The sequence below is a fragment of the Nannospalax galili genome, unplaced genomic scaffold, assembly GCF_000622305.1.
Source record: "Nannospalax galili isolate Female #2095 unplaced genomic scaffold, S.galili_v1.0 scaffold424, whole genome shotgun sequence".
Taxonomy (NCBI): domain Eukaryota; kingdom Metazoa; phylum Chordata; class Mammalia; order Rodentia; family Spalacidae; genus Nannospalax; species Nannospalax galili.
The window spans coordinates 961,708-983,700 of NW_008352334.1; the positions used below are offsets into that span (position 1 = coordinate 961,708).

At 46.1% G+C, this 21,993-nt stretch overlaps 1 protein-coding gene across 1 annotated transcript in view; it reads left to right on the forward strand.

Annotated features, from left to right (window-relative positions):
- The first annotated feature begins 2,360 nt into the window (after positions 1-2,360).
- Positions 2,361-21,993, forward strand: part of LOC115067026 — a 51,563-nt gene continuing 31,930 nt past the window's right edge. The window contains exons 1-2 of the mRNA XM_029554190.1: positions 2,361-2,591; positions 14,235-14,337. Coding sequence (XP_029410050.1) covers positions 2,361-2,591; positions 14,235-14,337 — 334 coding nt within the window. The remainder of the gene's footprint in view (positions 2,592-14,234; positions 14,338-21,993) is intronic.

Here is a 21,993-nt window from a genome sequence, read left to right on the forward strand (position 1 = left end):
CTACCCTCTTATAGCATCTAGGATGGTTATTCTGTATTTGACTAATTGGTCTTATTTCCTAACTGAAGTGTGTGTCTCCAGAAAGCAAAGCCCACAGTTATTTCTTATTATTTAATCCCCAGCCTTGGCAAAACATTTTGTAGTTGCTACCTAATATTTATTGAGTAAAATACATAAGAGATGTAAAGTCAGCATTCTGATTTTGTACAACAGAGCTAATCAGCTCTGGAACACTGAAAATCAGGTGTCATTTTATAAATCTAGACCTTGAGAAATCTCCAAGACAAGATCCGGCAGCCTTTGCTTTCTGGCATGCTGGTCACATACATCACCCATACAAACCAGGGCCCAGAGGATAGCCCAGTCAGCCAAGTGCTTACAGCACAAGCATCAGGACCGAACTTTCATCCCCAGCCCCCATGTAAGAGCCACAAGGACAACTCAGTTCCAGACACACAGGCTAGACCAAAGTGCTGGTGTGTCCCCTAACAATGGGGAGGCAGAGGCAGGAGGATCCCTAGGGCTGGCTGGCCAGGCAGTCTAGCTGAATCTGTAAGCTACAGGTTCAGTGAGAGACCCTGTCTCAAAAAATAAGGTGAACAGTGATTGGGAAGACACCTGATGATGACCTCTGGTCCCTATACTCACAGAGAGAGAGAGAGAGAGAGAGAGAGAGAGAGAGAGAGAGAGAAGAGAGAGAGAGAGAGAGAGAGAGAGAGAGAGAGAGAGAGAGACAGACAGAGACAGAGAGACAGAGAGAGAAAGCTAGAACTTTATTTGGAGTGTGGAATTAGAGGGTAGAAATCTTTGCAGAATACTTTCCAGTGTGGTGCTGGACAGGCTGAAAGCATTCGGGCAGATTGTGTGGCTCCATGGACTAATGATAGCAGCTAATTGTTGGACTAAGTGTTAGAAGCCTTCCAAAGAGACTGCCTCCTCCCTCCTTTATGTGACAATAACACAGTCCAAACTTTAAAACTATCCTGTTATCATGGAGACACATCCCGTTGTAACAACTAACCATTAAAGAATGCCTGTCACCGAACACCTGTTAATTGTCAACAATTATTTAGTCATAACCCTCAAGCTACCAAACTCTGCCAAGCATTTTCTTCATCACATGGTTTATTTCTCAAAAAACCCTGCAGTAGGTGTGACTATTATCACTATCCTATAGGGACAGAACCAAGATTAGCTGCATACATTCAGTGAGAGTCAAGGCCAGGCCTGACCACTAGGTATTGATTGGCACCACTTGGACCAGGAAGTCCAGACCCTAAGCTTACATTTCCAGTTTTCCTGATTACAGGAAGGGTCCCCCCATCTCACCCACATCATTGACAAGGGCAGAGCCTGATCCCTAGGGTAACTATTTAGATCACGGAGTACAAACCTTAGACCTGGCATTTCCAGGTCTTCTGATGACATGAAGGATCTCCCATTTCACCAACATCGACGTACGCACACACCCGCGCAGTGCATGTGTGTGTGTGTGTGTGTGTGTGCGAGCGCACGCGCGCATGTATGTGTATTTCTGTGTTCATATGTGTATGCAGTTCACGTGCATATGGGTGCAGAATTCAGAGGTCCATGTTAGGTTTTATAATTTCTTTGCCTTATTTTGTGTACATGGCTTGTACATGTGTGGGTGTTTGTGCACATGTGTGCATGTGAATCCTGAGGCCAGAAGTTGAAGTTGGATGTCATCTACCCTAGTTTTTTGAAACAGGGTCTCTCACTGAACCTAGTGTTGGCAAATTCAGCTAGCAGGCTGGCCAGCCCACCCCAGCATGCCTGCTTCTGTCTCCTCCTCCCCACCCTGAGGTTACAGGTGCATGGCCCACCCAGCGTTTTCAATATGAGTTCTGGACAAGGAACTCAGGTCCATGCTTGTGGGACAAGCACTTTACTGACTGAGCCACCCCCTACCCCCAACATCACTGTTCAAACTATGTCTTGCTGACCCAAGATGAGGTGCCTTGGACCTCAAGGCTAAGTTTCCACTAACAAGAAGGGCTCAATTCCAGATCACAGCGCTGCCAGAGGGCGGGCAGCCAGCCCAGCACTGGCCCTGAGTGGCGGGTGTGGGGGAGGGTCACCCTGGGGCAGAGGGGGGTCACCCCGGGGCAGAGGGGGATCATCCCGGGGCAGAGGAGGTCATCCCGGAGCAGGGGGGATCATCCATCCCGGGGCAGAGGGGGGTTATCCCGGGGCAGAGAGGGGGTCATCCCAGGGCAGGGGGGGTTACCCCGGGGCAGGGGGATCACCCTAGGGCGGGGGGGTCATCCTGGGGTGGGGGGGTCAGTCACCCCGGGTCAGAGGGGCGTCATCCCGGAGCGGGGGGGAGTCACCCGGGGCAGATGCTTGGGCGCTGGAGGCGCGCAAGGGGCCGGGGGCGCGCCCTCCCGCGCCGGCCGCCCTCCCGCGCCCGTGGGCTACGTTCGCTGCTGGCTCCGGCGCGCTCGGCCGGTCCCGCCTCCCGTGGTTTTCGCTTTCGCTTTCCCGCTGCTGTGCAGGGGAACAAAGTGGTCCCGGCCGGCGTGAGCTGCGCTTCGGGCGAGGGGCGCGGAGGCGGCGGCCGGACCGGCGAGGTAAGCTCAGCCCGCGGCCGCTCACGGGCTCCTCCTTCTGGCGTCCGGTCCTCGCGGCCCCGGGGCCCCCACCGGGCGGGGAGGGCCGCCGGCGTGGCGCCGCTGGGGCTCGGTGGCCTCGGACCCCAGGCCGGGCTGGAGGGCCTGGGACGCCTCAGAGGAGCGCGCCGAGGGGCTAGCACCATGTATCGTGACATCCTTCCAAGTGCCTACGTGGAAGGACGCATCTGAATGCAAAGCGATTGCCCACGCTAAGCTCAGCCAGGAGGCATAGCCCCCCTCCACCCGCTACCTACCTGTCGGGCTCAGCTGCATCCCGGGTCTTAATTTCCAAGGTGTGCTGCACCTGGGTACCTTCTGCGCATTCCCTGGTCCAGCACACTGGCAGCTGGCCTGTCCTGGCTCTAGGTCCTAGCCATGAGAGCAGCTAGGCCAGAACCCCTCCCAGGGTCCCTCCCCATGTGAAGTTAGAAGTTCGTTCTGCAGGGGTCCCAAGCCCACGCTGGCATAGGGGGTCAGGGATGGATGCATTCAGAGACTCAAGATAGCCCTGCCCAGACCAAGAATCTGTCTGCGCATTCCAGCAGAAGGCTGCAAGGTGGGGGCTGCCTTGTCTTTGCCTTTGGTGGGGTATTGTCAGGTGTGAGGACTGGCTCCACTCCAGGCTGAGGAGACAGCCCCTGCCCTCCGGGCATGTGCCATTCCTACAAGAGAAAAATGTGTGTAGACATTACCCATGAGACACGTTGTACAAATGTGCTGACTTGGCGGAGCACGCCTTTAATCCCAGCACTCCCGAGGCAGAAGCAGGCAGGTCTCTGTAAGTGCGACGCCAGCCTAGTCTGCATAGCAAGTTCCAGGCCAGTCAGGGCTACAAAGTGAGGCCCTGTTACATGGAGGAAACAAGACAACTGAGATGATACAAGTGCTCAGAGCCAAAAGCATTGACCAGACACTTCCTTACATTTGAGTGACAGCTTTTAATGTGCCACCCCCTTTATTCAGCTTTTGTCTCCAAAAAGATGGTTTCTGCCTAACATGGGGGTCTGAGCAAAGGTCCATGGCCGAAACAAAATTTGATCTGAACTTTGGAAAAAAAAATCTGAAAAGATGACAAGAGGTTCTAATTTTCTAAAACGGTAGGGTCTCTCTAAGGTGCACTGGGGATCACTGCTGTTAGCAAACTGTTTCTTGAGCCACTGGATTTTTGTCTCTACTGTGGTGAATTGTTTTCCATGAGCTTATTTCTCTTGAACTCTGTTCTCTCCCCTCCTGCTAGCTGAGTTGTAGCAGCAATAAAATGTTCTTTCACTTCCTGGGTCTTGGAGGTGGGAGAAGGGAGGTGGTGTCCAGAAAAGCGCTCTCTCTCTCTCTCTCTCTCTCTCTCTCTTGTCACGCCATCTCCAATGAAGCCCGTGTGAGATCCTCCGTGGGTTGAGTCTCTCTCTCTCCTCTCTCTCCCTCTGTCTCTCTCTCTCTCTCTCTCTCTCTCTCTCTCTCCTCTCTCTCCCTCTGTCTCTCTCTCTCTCACTGTCTCTCTCTCTCTCTCTCTCTCTTTCTCTCCTCCTCCTCCTCCTCCTCCTCCTTCTCCTTCTCCTCCTCTTCCTCGTTAACATCTTGAAAACTGATTGGCTCAGCTGAAGACTAAGCCATCATCCTCACCACCTTGTTTTCTCCATATCCTGATCACTGGTTTAGCCACCAACTTGAGATGAACTTGACCTTCATTACATGTTTCATTAGGCAATAATTCACGGGATTTTTCTCATTCTCCTTAGGTTGTTGTGTCAGTAGAACTGAACCACCTTAGTCCTCAGTCCATGGCACACTATAGCTCTTGGCCCATTGAGATCCTCTCTTTTGTTTTTAGTATTTTTCCTGTTTATTCTCCATTTCTTTCCTATCACCCCTGTGAGCTTTGTCTGTGCTAAGTATGCATAGTTACTGTCTGTCTCAACCTCCTTCAGATCTGCTTTAGAACTGAGTACCTTTGAAAGATAAGTCATGTTTACTTTTTTGTACTCGCCTAAGTAAATACCATTGTGTTATAAATGTTTGGTTTTCCCTTAGTAGTCGTGTTTTTCAGCGGATCCATGCTAGGTGTGAATCTAACTTGTTGCTTCTGGCCCTTGAAAGACACTCTTAAAGAGAGCTGGGTAGATGGCAGGCAGGTGGACAGATGGATGTCAACAGGTGGGTGTGCTGGTTCTGGGATGACTTACTGAACCAACCCCCTTGTACTGCAGAGTAACTTCCTCAGCGTCCCTCAGCAGCTGTACACAAAGAGTCCCTTTGCAGACATCTGTCTGCACTTAAGATGATACAGCTTTTGGCAATCTGATCGATCATAGCTGTTCTCTGTATTTTGTTTCGTTTTAATTTCTTACTGTATTTTATTTACTTTGTGTGTGTGTATGTGTATGTGTGTGCATGTGTATGTGTATGTGTGTATGACAGCACATGTGTGGAGGCCAGAGAACATCTTGTGGGAGTGGGTTCTCCCCCAACCCAGGAATCGAACTCAGGTTGTCAGGCTTGGTGGCAAGCACCTTCCCTGCTAAGCCACATGGCTGCCCTTCCATTTGTGTCTTAATTGGGCATCTCTTCACATTGCTTTGTCGTCATTTACAAACCGCCTACCTGCTTTATTGTTTTGGGTTTTTTGTTTTTTTTTTTTTTAGATTTCTGATGTTTTCTACCTGATTTGCATTTGCATATTGATATTCACGTGTGTTAATGCCGGTCAGACGCGGGTGTTTCGATTCTTCTAGTCACCTCACCATCTGTTAACCTGATTTCTGGTTTCATTTACATTATTGCTTTTAACAAACACATTTCTCAAATTGTTACTATTGTACCATAAGGTGTACCTGTTGACAGTCTGCAATGGTGGTGGTTAGAATAGTAGTTACAAGCTTACAAAATCATCGCCACAATCTAATTTTAACATTTTTGTTACTCCAAAGTATAATCACATACCCATTAGCAGTCACCTCTCCAAAGTCTCTCAATATCCCCTCCCCACCCTAGGCAAGCATTATTCATTCATAATCTCTCTCTCTCCCTCTCTCTCACCTGAGGATGACCTCAAACTCTTGATCCTCCTACCTCTTCACCTCCCAAGGGCTGGGTGATTATTACAAGTGGGAACTAGCTACTGCAACTTGGTCTCTATTTTCTGTGTCTCTAGATTTACATATTTCTGGCAATTGCATATATATGGAATTACACAATACGTAGTTTATTGTAACTGGCTTCTGTCACTTGCCATAATGGCTTCGAGGTGTATTTGCATATGATATGACGTGTGTCAGTAGTTTGTTTCTTTCTGTTTCCCAATAATGTTCCATTGTGTATCCTGTGTTTTATTTATCCATTCATCAGTCAATGAAAAATAAACAAAAGTCTGGTTGTCTCTGCTTGGGAGCTGCTATGAATGGTACCATTGTGAAAATTCACATACAAGTACTTGTGCAAATATATCTTTTTTTCTTTTTTACAATCTGCTTGTTTTTATTGTTGTTTTTATTTTGTTGTGCCCTAAATGCATAGGGTTCTGACGATGTGGTGCCCGGGGCAGAGCGGGCTGGTGCTGTGGCTGAACCAGGAGCCCTTTGGCCTCCTTCCTTATCTGATTATTTTTCCATCATGCATTTCAGGAAGCTCTCTCAGCTCATACAATACCTCCTATCTCAGTATGCCTGTTAATTCTCTTGGCAAGACTCTGTGTTAACTTGCTTGTTTACAATGCTTGCAGCATGCTGGGCAGCACAGGAGACTCCCCAGCTCCCCAGCTTTCATGGAAACGTTGTGGGTTGTTCCTTCTTGAACAGCAGCCCTTCCCTGGATGTTGACCTAGCAACTCCGTGTTCCCTAAAAGTCAGAGCACCCCAGATAGTTCTTCTCTTTCCCTTGGTGTCCGTCATTTTAGCAAGTGAATAGAAGATGGTGCTTGTTGCTGAAAGGGCGGCCATGTATCTACTTCTCCCCAGTGTGTGCTTGGCCTTCTGGGTCATAGGGCAGCTCTGGTAACTCTGAGGACCTTCCAGACTGTTTTACAAAGTAGCTGTACTGCAGTAATTTTCTTTTTACATCTTCTCCTACTTTATAGCTTTTTCCTTTTTCTTCAACATCTTTTTACTTAGATTTTGACCTTTTATTATGGCTTTATAATATTTTTTTCTAGCTCTTTTTTTTTTAGCTTGTCATGGACTTTAAAATTTTTTTTTAGATAGAATTGCACATAACCTGCCTGCCTTCTAATTCCCTGTGTTGTAGATACTGACCGTGGATTCCTGATCCTCCTGACTTCACCTCCCCAGTGCTGGGGTTACAGGCTTGAATTGTTTGTTTTTTAATCTATTTGGATATTTCACAGAAAGTCTTCCTGAAATTTTAACTGGAGTTGAACTGAAATCATAAGTCAGTCTGGGAATTAAAACCTTCCATGTCAGGTGATTGTTTCCATGGTCTCTCTAGGTTTGTTCATGTTTTCTTTTTTGAAATAATGAATTTATTTATTTTTTACATTTATTTGTGTGTGGGGGGGTGGAAATGAATGTGGAGGTCAGAGGACAACTTGCAGGAGTCGGTTCTTCCAAGGATTGAACCCAGTTCATCAGGCACCACCACCACTGAACCATTTTGCGGGTCCCCATTCAAGCCTTTTCTCCTGTACTTTCATACTTTTAGAATTCTGTCCACAAAGCTCTTGCATACTCCTTATTAAAAGAATTATTGGATTCTGCGATATGTCTGTTGTAAATGATATCTTATTTTGTCACATTAGCGTCTGTTACACATTTTTCTCTTACTTACTTGGTCATTTGTAGTGTGGATGAAAGCAGTCAGTTGTTTTTAGGTTGGTCTTGTGTCTATACCATTCTGGACCCATTCTTTCTGATTGTTTTTCTGTGGGTTATTCTGAGACACCTGTGTAAATGTTTATGCCCAGTGCAGACGTTGATAACTTTTGCCTCTTTCCATTCTTTTTATTATTTCCTCACAGTGGCTCAGGCCTCCAGAATTCTGCCACAGGGTGGTAATATCAGACATCTTGGTCTTGTTCCATTTTTTAAAGAGAATATAGTTTCTCTCTTAAGTAAGACGTTGGCTGTGGGTTTGCAGAAAATAGCCTTCATCAACTGGAAGACGGTCCCTTTCGTTGAGTCTTGAGACCCCACAGAAGAAAGCAAGTCCTCAGTGTTACTTTCTCTCTTTTGAGTTTTGTTGTTTGTTTTGTTTTGTTTCTTCAAAGACGCGGTCTCCCTGTAGCCCCAGCTGGCCTGGAACTCACTATGTAGACCAGGCTGACCTCCATCTCACAAAGATCTGCCTGTGTCTGCCTCCCGAGTGCTGAGATTAAAGGTGTATGCCACCACCCCTGACTTCCAAATATTACTTTCCAATAAAAATTTAATAAAGTGTATCAACCACGGCTCTGCCGGTGGGAATGAAGCTGCACGGCCCCTGGGGTGGGACAGAGCTCTCCCATCTAATCTTCCTTCTCTACACGTTTGTTTTGGGTTTGTTTTGAACATGAATGGAACTTTATCAAATGTTTATTCTGTATGTGGCAAGGTGATCATGTGACCACCTCTTCCTGCTGATTTATAACATTACATTGGGCAATGGCTTTTGTTGTTGTTGTTGTTGTTGTTGTTTTTACTTTCAGACACAACTCATTTAAGATAAAGATTTATCTGTTCATTGGAAATTGGCAGAGTATACTTGTAAAGCCTTCTGGGCCTGAAACTTTATGGAAAAGTTTTTTTCTGAGACAGGGTCTCAATATGTAGCCCTGGCTGACCTGGAACTCACCGTGTATGTCAGGTTGGCCTTGAATTCACAGAGATCTGCCTGCCCCTACCTCCCAAATGATGGGATCAAAGGTGCACACCACCACACCCAGTCAGAAGGAAAGTTTTAAATGATTTTAATTTCTTAGCCAATGTAGTGATACATGTCTGTTATCCCAGTTCATGGGCGGCTGAGGCAGGAAGGTCATGAGTTTGAGGCCACCCAGGACTGCATAGTGAGACTTTGTCTCAAAATAATTTTTCATTAGTTGGACATGGTGGTGCGTGCCTGTAATCCCACCACTTGGAAGGCCAACACAAAAAGATTGTTGTGAGTTCAGGTCCACTGTGGGTTACATAGTGAGTGTCAGGTCAGCCAGGGACACATAGGAAGCTGATGCTGTCTCAAAAAAGATAAGCAGCCAGGTGTGGTGGCACATGCCTTTAATCCCAGCAATCAGGAGGCAGAGGCAGACAGACTGCTGTGAGTTCAAGGCTAGCCTGGTCTACATAGTAAGTTTCCAGGCCACCCAGGGTTACATAGTAGAACTCTGTCAATTTTATTATTCACTGTTTCTGTCATTTTTAAAACATTTATTTTATGTATATGTGTGACTGAATGTATGTCTATGCACCATTATAGGAAGTTGCCCCCCTAGAGGCCAGAAGAGGGCATTGAATCCCCTGGAGTTGGATTTAGAGGCCATGTAAGCTACCCAATTCCAGTGCTAGGAACCAAACCCTGGTCCTCTGCAAGAGCAATAAATGCTCTTAACTGCTGAGACATCCCTCCAGCCGCTTTTCTGTCATTTTGGTGTCAAATTTATAACTTTTGAAAAAATACTTTATTATTTTTATGTGTATGGTTGTATTGCCTGCATGTAAGTGCACTTGTGTTGTGCAATGCCTGCAGAGGTCAAATAGGACATTGGATTCCCCTGGAACTGAAATTATGGATGGTTGTTAGCCGCCATGTGGGTGCTGGGATTGAACCTAGGTCCTCTGCAAGAGCAGCCAGTGCTCTTAACCACCGCATCTCTCCAGCCCCAGTTTTATAACTTTTAAAATGTTTGTTTTACCTTCACTTCCTTCTTTTCTGTACAGCCTCTTTTAAAATGAAGTGCGCGTGTGCGTGTGTGTGTGTGTGTGTGTGTGTGTGTGTGTGTGTGGAGGGGCATGCACATGCCCTGGTGTGCATATAGAGGTCAGAGGACAATTTGAAGGAGTGATTCTCTTCTTCCACCGTCCCTGGGATTGAAGGTCATCAGCTTGATGGCAAGGGCCCTTACCCGCTGAGCCTTCTCTTACCCTATACATCTCGAGTCCTCTAGTCTCTTTTCTTAAATCTTCGGTTGGTGGTTTTCAGTCTTCCTAGAGATTTGTCCTCCGTAGCCACAGCTGGCCTGGATTTGCTATGGAGACCAAGCTGGCCTCTGCCTCCTGAGTGCTGGGATTAAAGGCATGTGCCACCATGCCCGGCTCACTTTTATGTTTAGTATTCATTTCTTTATGTTTTGTTGGTTATGTGCATTTTGTAATAAAGTAATGTAGACCTTCATAAATGGAGTCAAGGAAGTCCTCTCCTGCCTCTTGTGAGCCGCTTTCTAGAAGCAGCCACGGTTATCACGTTGACACGTTTTCTGGACCTTTCCTATCTCTTACAAACATTTTTCTAAGACTTTCCAAACTATATAAGTTACAGGCCTCTGTGTGTGCTCTGCACACATATCTGTTAAAGCGGAGTGCCAACATTTACCCAGTTTTTAACCATGGATGTTAGGTTGAAAGCCTTAGTCTTTGAATGGGGGAATTTAATTCATCTGTATTTATTTTGATAACTGATTGGTAGATGTAGTTTTATTCCTGTTATTTTGTTTTCCATATATTTATCATGAGGATTCTTTTTTTCCTGGTTTTATTTTTAAGACATGGTCTCATGTAGCCCAGGCTAGCCTCCCATTCCCTAGCTAGCCAAGGATGACCTTAAATTCCTGATCCTCCTGCTTCTACTTCTCAAGAGCTAGGATTCAAGAGTGCCCCATCTCCAAGCCTTGCTTTTTGGTTTGTTTGGTTTTGTATTTCTTCAGTGAGCCAGGGTCTCACTCTATTGCCCAGGCCTCCCTCTCAATCCCACTCTCTGCCTGTAATCCCCAGGACCTAGAGTTACAGGCATGTACTGCCACACCTGCCTTTCTTCCTTCTTTTTGCTTAGAGATTTGGAAGTTCCATAAACAACAAAGGGCCATTATTCAGTTCTTAAACATACTTTCCTATCAATTAAAAAATTAACCAGACTCTATAATCTCCTTTCAAACATATAAAACCTTTTAGCTTGTTTTAATTTCTAAATTCTCATTCATTCATTTGTGTGTGTGCACATGTGTGTGGAGGTCTGAGGACAACTTACAGAAATGTTTCTCTTCTGTGTAGATCCTGTGGATTGAACAGGCTTTGGGGCAGGAACCTTTATCCAGTGAGCCATGTCACTGGCCTTAAAACCCTTTCAACGTGCCTTTATTAATCAACTTTTCCAACTTTCTCCAACTTTCCAAAAGATAAGTATCTGCCCAGAAGAATAATCTGGAAGCTCCTATGTGTTATAAATTCTTGTTTTGCTTCAAAATCTACTTTTATCTTTCTTCTTTAGCAATCTTAGATGTTGTGTTCACCCGTAACCCATTTGTACAATGGTATTTTGCAGAAGTTAAGATGTTTCTCATTGGCTTACTGAAAATGTGCAGTGAATTGTATCTTCGGAGTAAGGCTTCCCCGAGGCTCATATTTTTCCAAAGTATACTTTGGAATCCGTGCTATTCTGATCCTCAGCTGACCTTTCCTGGCACAAAGACATCCTGAAATATTTGCAAATGCTGAAGTCACTTCCTCGTGTTTTGCTGAGTTTACTTTAGCTTGGTTAAACCAAGTACCATATCAGTTTGTGTAAACTTACTAGCAACTGAAGGTTCCTACCATAGCCCTGTCCTAGGATCAGGGACTGGCTAGAGAATATAAAATTTGAAATTCAGCCTCTGAGGACTGGTGATCTAGGTCAGCTAGTAGATGCTTACCCAGCATGCAGAAAGCCCTGGGTTCCATCCCCAACACACACACAAAAAAAGGGTTAGGTGGTGGTGGAGTGACTAGAGAAATGGCTCAGCAGTTAACAGTACTTGCTGTGCAATCTTGAGGACTAGAATTCGGATCCTGGGACCCACAGGATAAGCTGGGTATCTCACACCCATAATCCCAGCTCAGAGGGGAGTGGAGACAGGAGGATCACTGGGACCTGCTGGCTTCTACCACCTGAGTTTGCTCCCCAGGTCCCACATAGAGGACGAGAGAGCCAGTTCCCTCAAGCTGTCCTCTCGTATGTGCGCCATGTATGTGCGCGTGCGCACACAGACGCACAAATATATACAACTCCACGGCTTAAAACACACATTTCCTATTCATAGTTCTAGGAGTCGGAAGTCCTAAAATTAAGACTGGCAGGAAGCATTCCTTCTGGAAGCTCTAGAGAGTAAATTACATTATGCCCACCTGGATACCCTTCCCACCCCAAGACCCTACCTTAGTCACAGCTGCAACATCCCTTACCTGTGTAAGGGAACACACACGCTGCCTCACAGATCCAGTCTTTGGAGGAACCAGGTTCCAGCTCACCACCTAGCAGAATCTTTTGAAAGCACACATCCAACCACATGGACCCTGTAGAGTGTTTTGTTTTACAGAGGATAAAGTTGCCACTGCTCCTGTGGGTGGGAGTACCCTGCAAGGGCTGATATGCCCCTTCTTAGCCTCACCTGCCTCTCTGCTTGTCTCTGACTTGATCTGTGCACCCAGCATGCTGTTTCCCAGGGGCTGCCTCTCTCCACAGGGTCCCTCCCTGGGAGGCTGTCACAGGGACCCCTCTTCCTTCTGCTGTCCTACCACAGCTTCAGATTTATCTAAGTGATAATTGGGTTAATATCAAATATTTCTCTTCTGTCAGTACTTTGAGGCAGAGACCATAGTTGCTTGATTGATCAAATGTCCCTCTTATGTAACTAAATATTCCATAGGGACTGGGACCAGGTCTAATTCTTACCCACAGTTGTATCCTTAGCAGGGTGCCTGGCATGCGGTTGTGGGCAAGAAACGACAGGACTAGTGAGCACTTCAAGGCAAATGAATGCACAAGTGGACATTTGTTCCTTGTGTTCGCTTTCTACCCCTATACCTTGTATGTATGTATGGTTTGTGTGCATGTGTGTGTGCATGTATGGAGGTGTTCAGGCCTGTGCATGCCATAGTGCACATAGGGAGGCCAGAGGACAACCTCAGGTGGTTCGGGTAAGAGTATCTTTGCTTTTTGCCCCTGTGCTGTGCCCACCAGGCTAGCTGGTCCAAAAGCGTCCAGAAATTCTACCTCCACCTCCCATGTCCCCACAGGAGTGCTTGGGTTACAGACACATACACAACTGTACCTGTCTTGCTATACGTTCTAGGGATTCCAGCTCAGGTCCTTGTGCTTATGTGGCAAACGCTTCCCCCACCAAGCCATCCCTGCAGCTCTGGCCCAGCATTATCGCTTTTCTGGTTGTCCTCTAGGATGGAGGCTCCTGCAAGCAGGACTTATGTATATGCAGCTCTCTCCCCAAATCCCAGGGCAGCCCCAGCTCCATAAATATTTGGGGATTGAGTGAGCCCTAGGGAGCTCAGAATCTCGAAGTTTTCATTTTAAAAAATTATTTATTATTTTTATTTTATGTCTATGAGTGTATTGCCTGCATGTAGGGAGGTGCACCTGTGTCATGTGATGCCTCGGAGGTCAGAAGAGGGTGTCGGATACCCTGGAGTTACAGATGGTTGTTAGCAGCGACGTGGGATTCAAACCCAGGTCCTCTGCAAGAGTAGCCAAAGCTCTTATTCACTGAGCCATCTCTCCAGCCCCTCAAAGTTTTCATTTTTTATCAACCTCTTTGAAATCAAGTAATACCAAGCTCTTCATTTCAATCGCCCTGGCTAACTCACTAATCAGGCAGACTGGCAGGGGACCATTTAAAAAGCGTCTACCTGTTGCTGTAAGGATTCAATAATTGGATAAAAGTCAGTCATATTGACCACAGCCCTGTGTGAGACTTTGTTGCTCTTAAGAAATCCTTGAATCAGGGCCGGGGTAATGGCTCAGCCAGTAAACGCACTTGCAGCCAAGTCTCACTACTTGAGTTTCATCCCTGGGACTCACACGATGGAAGAAGGGAACTGACTCCTGCAAGCTGTTCTCTGACTGCCACATACATGCTACGGCACATACATACCAACACACATCTAAATAAATGCAATAAAAAGTTAAAAAAAACAAAAACGGAAGAGGAAATGTTTGAATCAGCCAGGTGTGGTGTCCCCATGCCTGCAGTTCCAGCACTTGGAGGCTGAGGCAGGAGGATCAATAGGTTCCAGGCCAGACTTACTGCATATTGAGACCCTGTCTTTTAAAAAAAAAAAAAAAAAAAACGCGGAACTTCCCGACAATTAAGGCCATTTTTTTTAAAAAAAAAAAAAAAGAAAGGAGGAAGGAAGAGAGAGAAAGGGAGAGAGGGAGGGAGGGAGGGAGGAAGGAAGGAAGGAAGGAAGGAAGGAAGGAAGGAAGGAAGGAAGGAAGGAAGGAAGAAAAAGGAAGGAAGGAAGGACACTGTGCTCTTTCTGCTGCTGAGCTGGCTGGGTGGAATCTCCAGGGAGTGTCTGGGCAGCCTCCGATGCTGTGGGAGTGCTCTTGGCTCCCACTCCTCTCCAGGGTGGGACCCAGGGGCTTCAGCTGGGTGATCCCGGCCACCGCTTAAGTGTTTTCCTGTTTGGCCTGCAGATGGCAGCAAGTCCTGGGACTCCCTGCTCTGTCCTCAGGCTGGACAGCAGAGGAAGAAAATGGACTCCCTCCTCCTGGGGACTTGCTAGATCGCCAGTCATGGGTGAGTGTGAGCTGAAACAAGGTTTTCTTTTTGGCATCCTGCATGGTTTGATGTGAACCATGTGTCATTGTTGGGGTTGTTTGCTGCTAGTCACAGCTGGTTTACAAAAAAGCCCAAATGTGTAAAACCAGTTATTCTTAGACAGTTACAGAAGGATTGAGGGGTGAAAAAGCATCTTTAGCACTGTAAAGTGTGGCATCCCTTCCTGTGGGCACCTTTGCCATCCGAGGAAGGGAAGTGCACCCCAATAGCTCAAGTGTGTGGTGAGCTGCAAGTAGGAAGTGTTTGGTCAAGGCCCTGTGGTCTCTCCCCCAGGTGCTCAGTGGGCAGGCTGCTCAGGGTCAGCAGGGGAGCCAGCCTGGCCTCAGATCCCAGGATTCCCTCAGCCCTCCCGAACTGGCAGGCCAGGTCCTGACCTAGACCTCTCTCTCTCAATCTCTCTCTCTCTCTCTCTCTCTCTCTCTCTCTCTCTCTCTCTCCTCTCTCTCCTCTCTCTCCTCTCTCCTCTGTTAATTTCAAAGCTCTTCCTTACTTGTTTTGTCAGAAGGCTTTATTTGTGCTGCAGTCAGAGCAGCTGAGGGCTGGAGAGATGGCTCAGCAGTTAAGAGTGCTTCCTCCTCTTCTAGAGAACCCAAGTTCAGTTCCCAGCACCCACATGGCAGCTGACAGCCACCTGTAACTCCAGCTCCAGGGGATCCAGTGCCCTTTTCTGGATTCCACGGGCATTGCACACATGAAAGTGTGCAAATACATACATGTAGGCAAACACTGATACACATCAAATAAAAATAAATCTTTTGTAAGAAGTCAGAGCAGTTGCATGGGTGTTGCTGTATTCTATTTTAATCCCACTTTGTTAGCTTTTCTGTTAGAAAATATTTCTAAGTTTTATATTGAGGCATGAGGGCGCCTTCCTTCTGCCTTTCATGCTGTGGGCTACCATAACACCGCCCCACAGCCCACTCCGGTCACCCTCCCTGAATTCATACCTGTGGTTTGGTAATGATCCTCTCTCAGCTGCAGAAGGGTGCAGTGACCTCTGACCTCAGTGCCACTTGCCACTAATCCTTCTTTGTAAGACCTTTATCAATCCCTGTCCCTCACCCCAACCCATGCCAGCTTTGCCTCACATTGTATTCGGGGCTCCCCATGTGAATCCTCCACCCTCAGCTGGAAGATTAGATCCTGATTTTACCAAAAGCCACAGCTCAGTAAAAGTTTATTGTGGCTTGAAGAAGGTAGTTCTTTGCAAATCAAGTTTGCTTTTGTTTTTGTCCAAAATTACTAGTGTTAAAAATGTTGATGTTGTTTGTTTTTTTTGTTTTTTGTTTTTTTTTTTTCGGTCTTTTTGAGACAGGGTCTCCCTGTAGCCCCAGCTGTCCTGGAGCTCACTGTGTAGACCAGGCTGGCCTTGAACTCACAAAGATCTGCCTGCCTCTGCCTCCCAAGTGCTGGAATTAAAGGCGTGTGGTACCACATCTGGCGATACATCAACATTTTTAACACTAGTAATTTTGCTTTCTCTTTTCTCTCTTACATTTTTTTTTTTGGCCTGAGGTAATGGGTTTATTCTCAAACACAGTCAGTAACCTGGTTAAAGAGCTGATACAGGGGATCCAGTAAGATGACTCAACAGGTAAAGGTGCTTGCTGCCAAGTCCAGCAACCGGAGTTCAATCCCCAAGACCCACATGTTCAAAAGAGAGAACTAACTTCCACAACTTATCCTCTGACCTCCACCTGTACACAATGTTGCTTGCACACACACACACACACACAATAAATAAATAAATATTTATAACATATTATTTTATCCAACAGTTTTCTGTCTTTCTAAGTCTGTGATTGAAAGCTGCAGATTCCCCCAAGAAAAGAGGTCTTAATATGATGCCAACTTTTTCCTGTATATGAATTCGGAATCCTGTTCCATCACCCAGCACTGCCCCTCATCACCTTGATCCTGCTCCGTGGTCTCAGCATCCTCTGATCTCATGATCTGCATTTTCCCTCTGATCCCAGTGGGTGCTGGTGAGAGCCAAGAATTAGAGAGAGAAGGGGAATCTGAAAGAGAAGGGTTAACAGATACTTGCTGTTCAGTCTAATTTAAAATTTTTAAAGCACTAATACTAGGGCTGGAGATGTAGCTCTGTGGGTGAGCACTTGCCAAGCGTGTATGTGCAAAACCCTGGGTTCTATCCCCTGTACCACAAAAATATTAAAATACTGACCTGAGACTCGGTCTTCAGAACCACAAAAGAAAACACACAACAAAAACAACCAACAAATAACCCAAGAGACGAAATTACTTATAGAGCTAAGATTTTCAGAGCAAACGAGGGCACTCCCTGGAAGGGTTCTGTCTTTCCTGCCTTTTGTCAGAAAGTGAACTTGGTTTCTAGTGGACAAAAAACCAACCACATTGGTTGCTATATTGACTGAAAAATGAACAAAGTGAAATTAAAGAGAAGTAAAATTATAATCCCCAAACAATACCCAGCTCTAAATTTCCTACCCACCCTAATTGTACACAGTACTGTTTTTCTTTCCATTTACCCCAAATTGTTGGTGCACACTGGCAAAATTTACCTGGCAGGTGTTATTAAAATTTTACCAATTAAGTTGGGTGTGGTGGTGCACACCTTTAATCCCAAGACTTGGGAGGCAGAGGCAGGTGGAGCTCTGAGTTCAAGGCCAGCCTGGTCTGCATAGTGAGTTCCAGGTCATCTAGGGCTACAGGGAGACCCTGTCTCAAAAAAGACACACAAAAAAAATTTTACCAGTTAAAGATTCTTCTCAAGTGGGAAAATACTAGCCTAGCATGTTTAAGTCCCTATCACACCAAAATAAGTAAGTACATATATACATACATATACATATATATACATATATATATATATATATATAAGCAGAGAAGGCATCACTTTAAGGGCATCCAACAAATTAAAAAAATATTTTATTATTTTTAGTGTATGAGTGTATTTATTGCCTGCATGTGTGTGAGTGCACCCGTGTCATGCAATGCCACAGAGGTCAGAAGAGGGCATCAGAGTTAACTGGAGTTAAGGACGGTTCTTAGCCGCCATGTGGGTGCTGGAAATTGAACCCAGGTCCTCTACAAGAGCAGTCAGTGCTCTTAACCGCTCAGCCATCTCTCCAGCCCCGATAAAATGCATCCTTTAGATGCCTTGCTTAACACCGTAGGTTATATCCCCGGCACACACATAAAACCCAGCTTTTTAAAACTGGTTGATGCAAGGTTGCTTCATTGTCACTCACTGGAAGGACTTACGGCTCCCCAGAAATTGGAAATGTTTTCTTTTAAAACTTGAAAAGCCTTCCTCTGTACTCAGGTTTGGTGACACACACTAAAATCTGAGGGACACACACCAGTGAACACGAAACTCCCAGGGTGTGACTGTCACAGCCAGGTTCTATACACGAAACTCCCAGGGTGTGACTGTCACAGCCAGGTTCTATAAACTGATGCAGAAGAGAGCCATCCTGAAGCCACAGCCCAACTGGGATTCAGTCAGCAGCTTCATGAGCAGGTAGCCCATCGGTAAGTGCTTGCCTGTGTCTGTAGGGCACACTGACTCGGTGTTTCAGACAAGCAGATGGGAACAGCAGCCGCTCTAACCAGTAACATGGTTGGGGGTATATTTTTTTCTTGTCCTTAAAATGTATACACACACACACACACACATATAGACAGGTAGATAGATAGGTAGATAGGCAGGTAGATGATGATAGATAGATGATAGATGATTAGATAGATAGATGATAGATAGATAGATAGATAGATGATAGAGATATATGGAGAGAGAGAGAGAGGAGAAACTTTTCATAACTACATTTCATCCCTTTAAAAATGTATAATTGGCTAGGCATGGTGGCACACACCTTTAATCCCAGCACTCTGGAGGCAGAGGCAGGCGGATCTCTGTGAGTTCAAGGCCAGCCTGGTCTACATAGTGAGTTCCGGGACAGCTGGGTCTACAGGGAGACCCTGTCTCAGAAAGACCAAAAAAATAAAAAATAAAAAATAAATAAAAATGTATAATTGGGACGCCAGGCGTGGTGGCGCACACCTTTAATCCCAGCACTTGGGAGGCAGAGGCAGGCGAATCTTTGTGAGTTTGAGGCCAGCCTGGTCTACAGAGTGAGTTCCAGGACAGCTGGGGCTATAAGGAGACCCTATCTCAAAAAGACAAAAAAAAAAAATGTATAATTGGGGGCTAGAGAGATGGCTCAGCGGTTAAGAGCATTGGCTATTCTTGTTGAAGACCTGGGTTCAAATCCCAGCACCCACATGGTGGCTAGCAACCATCCTTAACTCCAGTTCCAGGGAATCCAACACCCTCTTCTGTCCTGCATGGGCACTGCATGACACGGGCACTACACGACACAGGTGCACTTACATACAGACGGAAAATATACAATTTTTAAATGTATAATTGGCTCAGTGAGATGGTTCAGCAGGTAAAAGTGCTTGCCACCAAGCCTGACAACCTGAGTTGATCCCCAGAACCCATATGTGGAGAGAGAACCAATTCTGCAAACAATGTTCTGATTGCCACAGGCTTGCCGTGCCCACCCCCACACTAAATTAAAACATAAGCAAGAAATAAAAGCCTGAGTCTCAATGTCCTCTCTGGGCAGTTGATTGAGTGGGGGCTGTCCAAGGACTTTTCTCTGGGTCTGCTGGGTGGGTGAGTGGGAGACGGGGAGGCCTGGACTAGTGAGGACAGAGACGCAGCAGAAGCTGGCGATGCAGGATGCTACCTGCCTGCTCTTGGTCAGCTTCCCCATGTGCTGCCATGTGACCACAGGACACTGTCTGCTGACCGTTGGTGTGGCTGCTGCCTGCTACCTGGGTGACGCAGTTCCTCCACACCCGCCTCATGATTCTGGCTTTAGAATGTTGGTTGGTTGGGCTCATGCTTTTTAGTAAACTGGGGTGCTCTGAGAAATGTGGCAAAGGACAGCCGCCCCCAGGGGACTCTGACCAACACAGTCCTAAAAACATTTCCGGGCTGTTGTTTCTTTTTTTTTTTTTAAGTACTAGTTAACAGTTTTCAGTTTAACTGTGTTTTCCTTCCTGAAATTTGTAAGCGAGACTAATTCTTGTGATTTTTTTTTTTTTTTCTGTGCTTTGTTTTTAGGGAGTCCTTCAGTTATCAGGTCTGGGTTGGAAATAGAAATGACTTTTTTTCCCCACACAGATCAACTCTTCAGAAAGGAGGGGGGTGGCTTAAGTTTGTCTCCAGTTCAATTTCTACATGCTTTTTTCCTTGTCCTCAAAAATAGAGGCAATGTTGAGGTCACTCTTAAAATATTCTATCTTGCAACTTCCACTGAGTCAGTATTGTTTTCAATTTTATTACATTTTTATTTATTGTGCGTGTATGTGTGAATGAGCACTTGGGTGTGTGCCACTGCACACCTGTGGAGGTCAGAGGACAACTTATAGGAGTTGGTTCTCTCTTTACACCACGTAGGACCCAGGGGTTGAACTCAAATTGTCAATGTTGACAGGGAGCACCTTTAGCTTCTGAGCTGTCCTGTCAACCCAGTATATTTATTTTTGTTTTTTTAACTTTAACAGTGCTGGGAACTAAACTCAAGACCTCATTCATGCTAGGCAAGTGTTCTGTCACCAGCTAAAACCCAACTCATACAAGAAATTTTATGTCTAAGAGAAAGGACAGGTGTCTTCAAGGATCTTATATTCTAGTTGGGGAGTCAAAACTTTCTTCCTATGGTTGGAGATGCAGTGCAGTTGATAGACTGTTTGCCTAGCAAGCATGAGGCCCTGGGTTCTATCCCCAGCACTGGATAAAACTGGCTGTGGTCGTGCACACCTGTAATCCCAGCACTGGGGAGGTACAAGCTGGAGGATGGGAATTCAAAGTCATTGGAAGCTATATTCTGAGTGTGAGGCTAGCCTGAGATAGATGAGACTCTATCTCAAAATAAAGGGGTCTGTGGGAGGGGCTAATAACTTTTTTCTTGCCTCTTAGTATCTCAGAATGCACCCACTGAAACTGCCCTAGGAAACTCAAGTCAGAGGAGGCTTTTCGAAACCTGCCCTGCAGGCTTAGGCTGGAGGGAAGGAGACCGGTAGCTGATCTAGACAGGCAGGTATGAGAGGAGGGAGCTGTGGGGCAGGGTCTGGATCCATCCATCCAGTTAACTGGTTGAACAGATTTTGATGGGGGTGTGAGTTTGATTTTGATGCCAAAAAGAAAGAAAGGAAAAGTTATAACAGACTTTTGAAAAGGAGACCACTTACAGTCTAAGGCAGGAACTTTTATTGCCATTTTACACCTAGGAAAAGCAGTATTTTCAAATAACTTCCTAAGGTCATGTAGCCAGCAGAACTTGGATCTGGCACACACCAGAGTCCCCACACAAGCTGGACTCTTATCTGCAAATACAGGTTGGCTTCGCGTGTGACCAGAGCCCCACCCAGCCCTGACTTGTGTGATCCCACAGTCTATACATGGCTGCATTTGCCTGTGAACGTCACTCCCTAAGCTGAACTGTCACGAGGTGAAAGGGGATTTTAGGTAAGTTGCCTCCTAGCCTGTCTCTAGCTCTGGGAAAGCAAAGGCGGGAACCAGGCCAGGACTCCACACCCTGCACAGGAACATGACAGAGGAGTCCCTGAGCAGCAGTGTCTGGAGAGCTTTAGGGCTGCAGGGCCCCATGCACGGCTTTCCTCCAAAGCAGGAGCTGTGGGGGCCAGTGGGGAATGTGACCCGTGAGGGCACATCTGTAGCTACCCCACAGACTGACAACTGTCAACTCCCTGAGAGCTTTGGTTTGTACGCAAGTGTCCCACACATTCCTTTGTTACTTCCTCAGTGCTCAGCAGTTAGTTGAACACCTAAAATATACCAGGCATGGGCTTACAGCAGGGAGCAAAAAGATCCCCATTCCTGCCCTCAAATAGTTCTGAACCCCGTGTTACAGACCTTTGAAGGGAGGAAGGAGGCCTAGTACATTTACAACTCCACATTGGCCAGTTCTGTAGTGAAATCGAGTCTGTCTTTCTGGTCAGGACACGGGGAGCAGGGGATGTAGCTCAGTTGGAAGAGCACCTGCCTAGCATGCCTGAAGCCTGGGCTCAGTCTCCATCACTGCATAAACCAGTATGATGGTGTACACCTGCATCACAGCACTGAGGAGGAGGCAGGGGGATCAGGAGTTCAAGGTCATCCTCCATTACATATAGACTTCCAGGCCAGCCTGGGCTACATAAGACCTTGTCTTAAAAGAAAAGGGAATGGAAAAAAAAGTATATATACTTGGATTTTGTATTAAAATATTTTAAGTTTTAGTTGGAAAGGCTCCAGTCTGACCAAAGAATGGGCCATTTTATCCTCCCTGTCCCTCCCCCAAATCCAGCAGCCTGGAATTCTGGCTCTTACACTCCTCTACTACACTGGGGCCCCTTTCCTGGCCTTTCTGGTCTCCCCTGTGTAATCTGGTTAATTATATTATTTCTACCTGAGGGAGGAAGAGGAAATTGATTTATTGAGGATCTTTCCCATCTTGGAGGTTTTTGATTCTGTGAAAAAAAAAAAACAAAAAAAAAACTTCCCAAAGGTTGATGTGTGTAGTTGATGTGTAGTTGACGTGTAGGTGCGTGTAG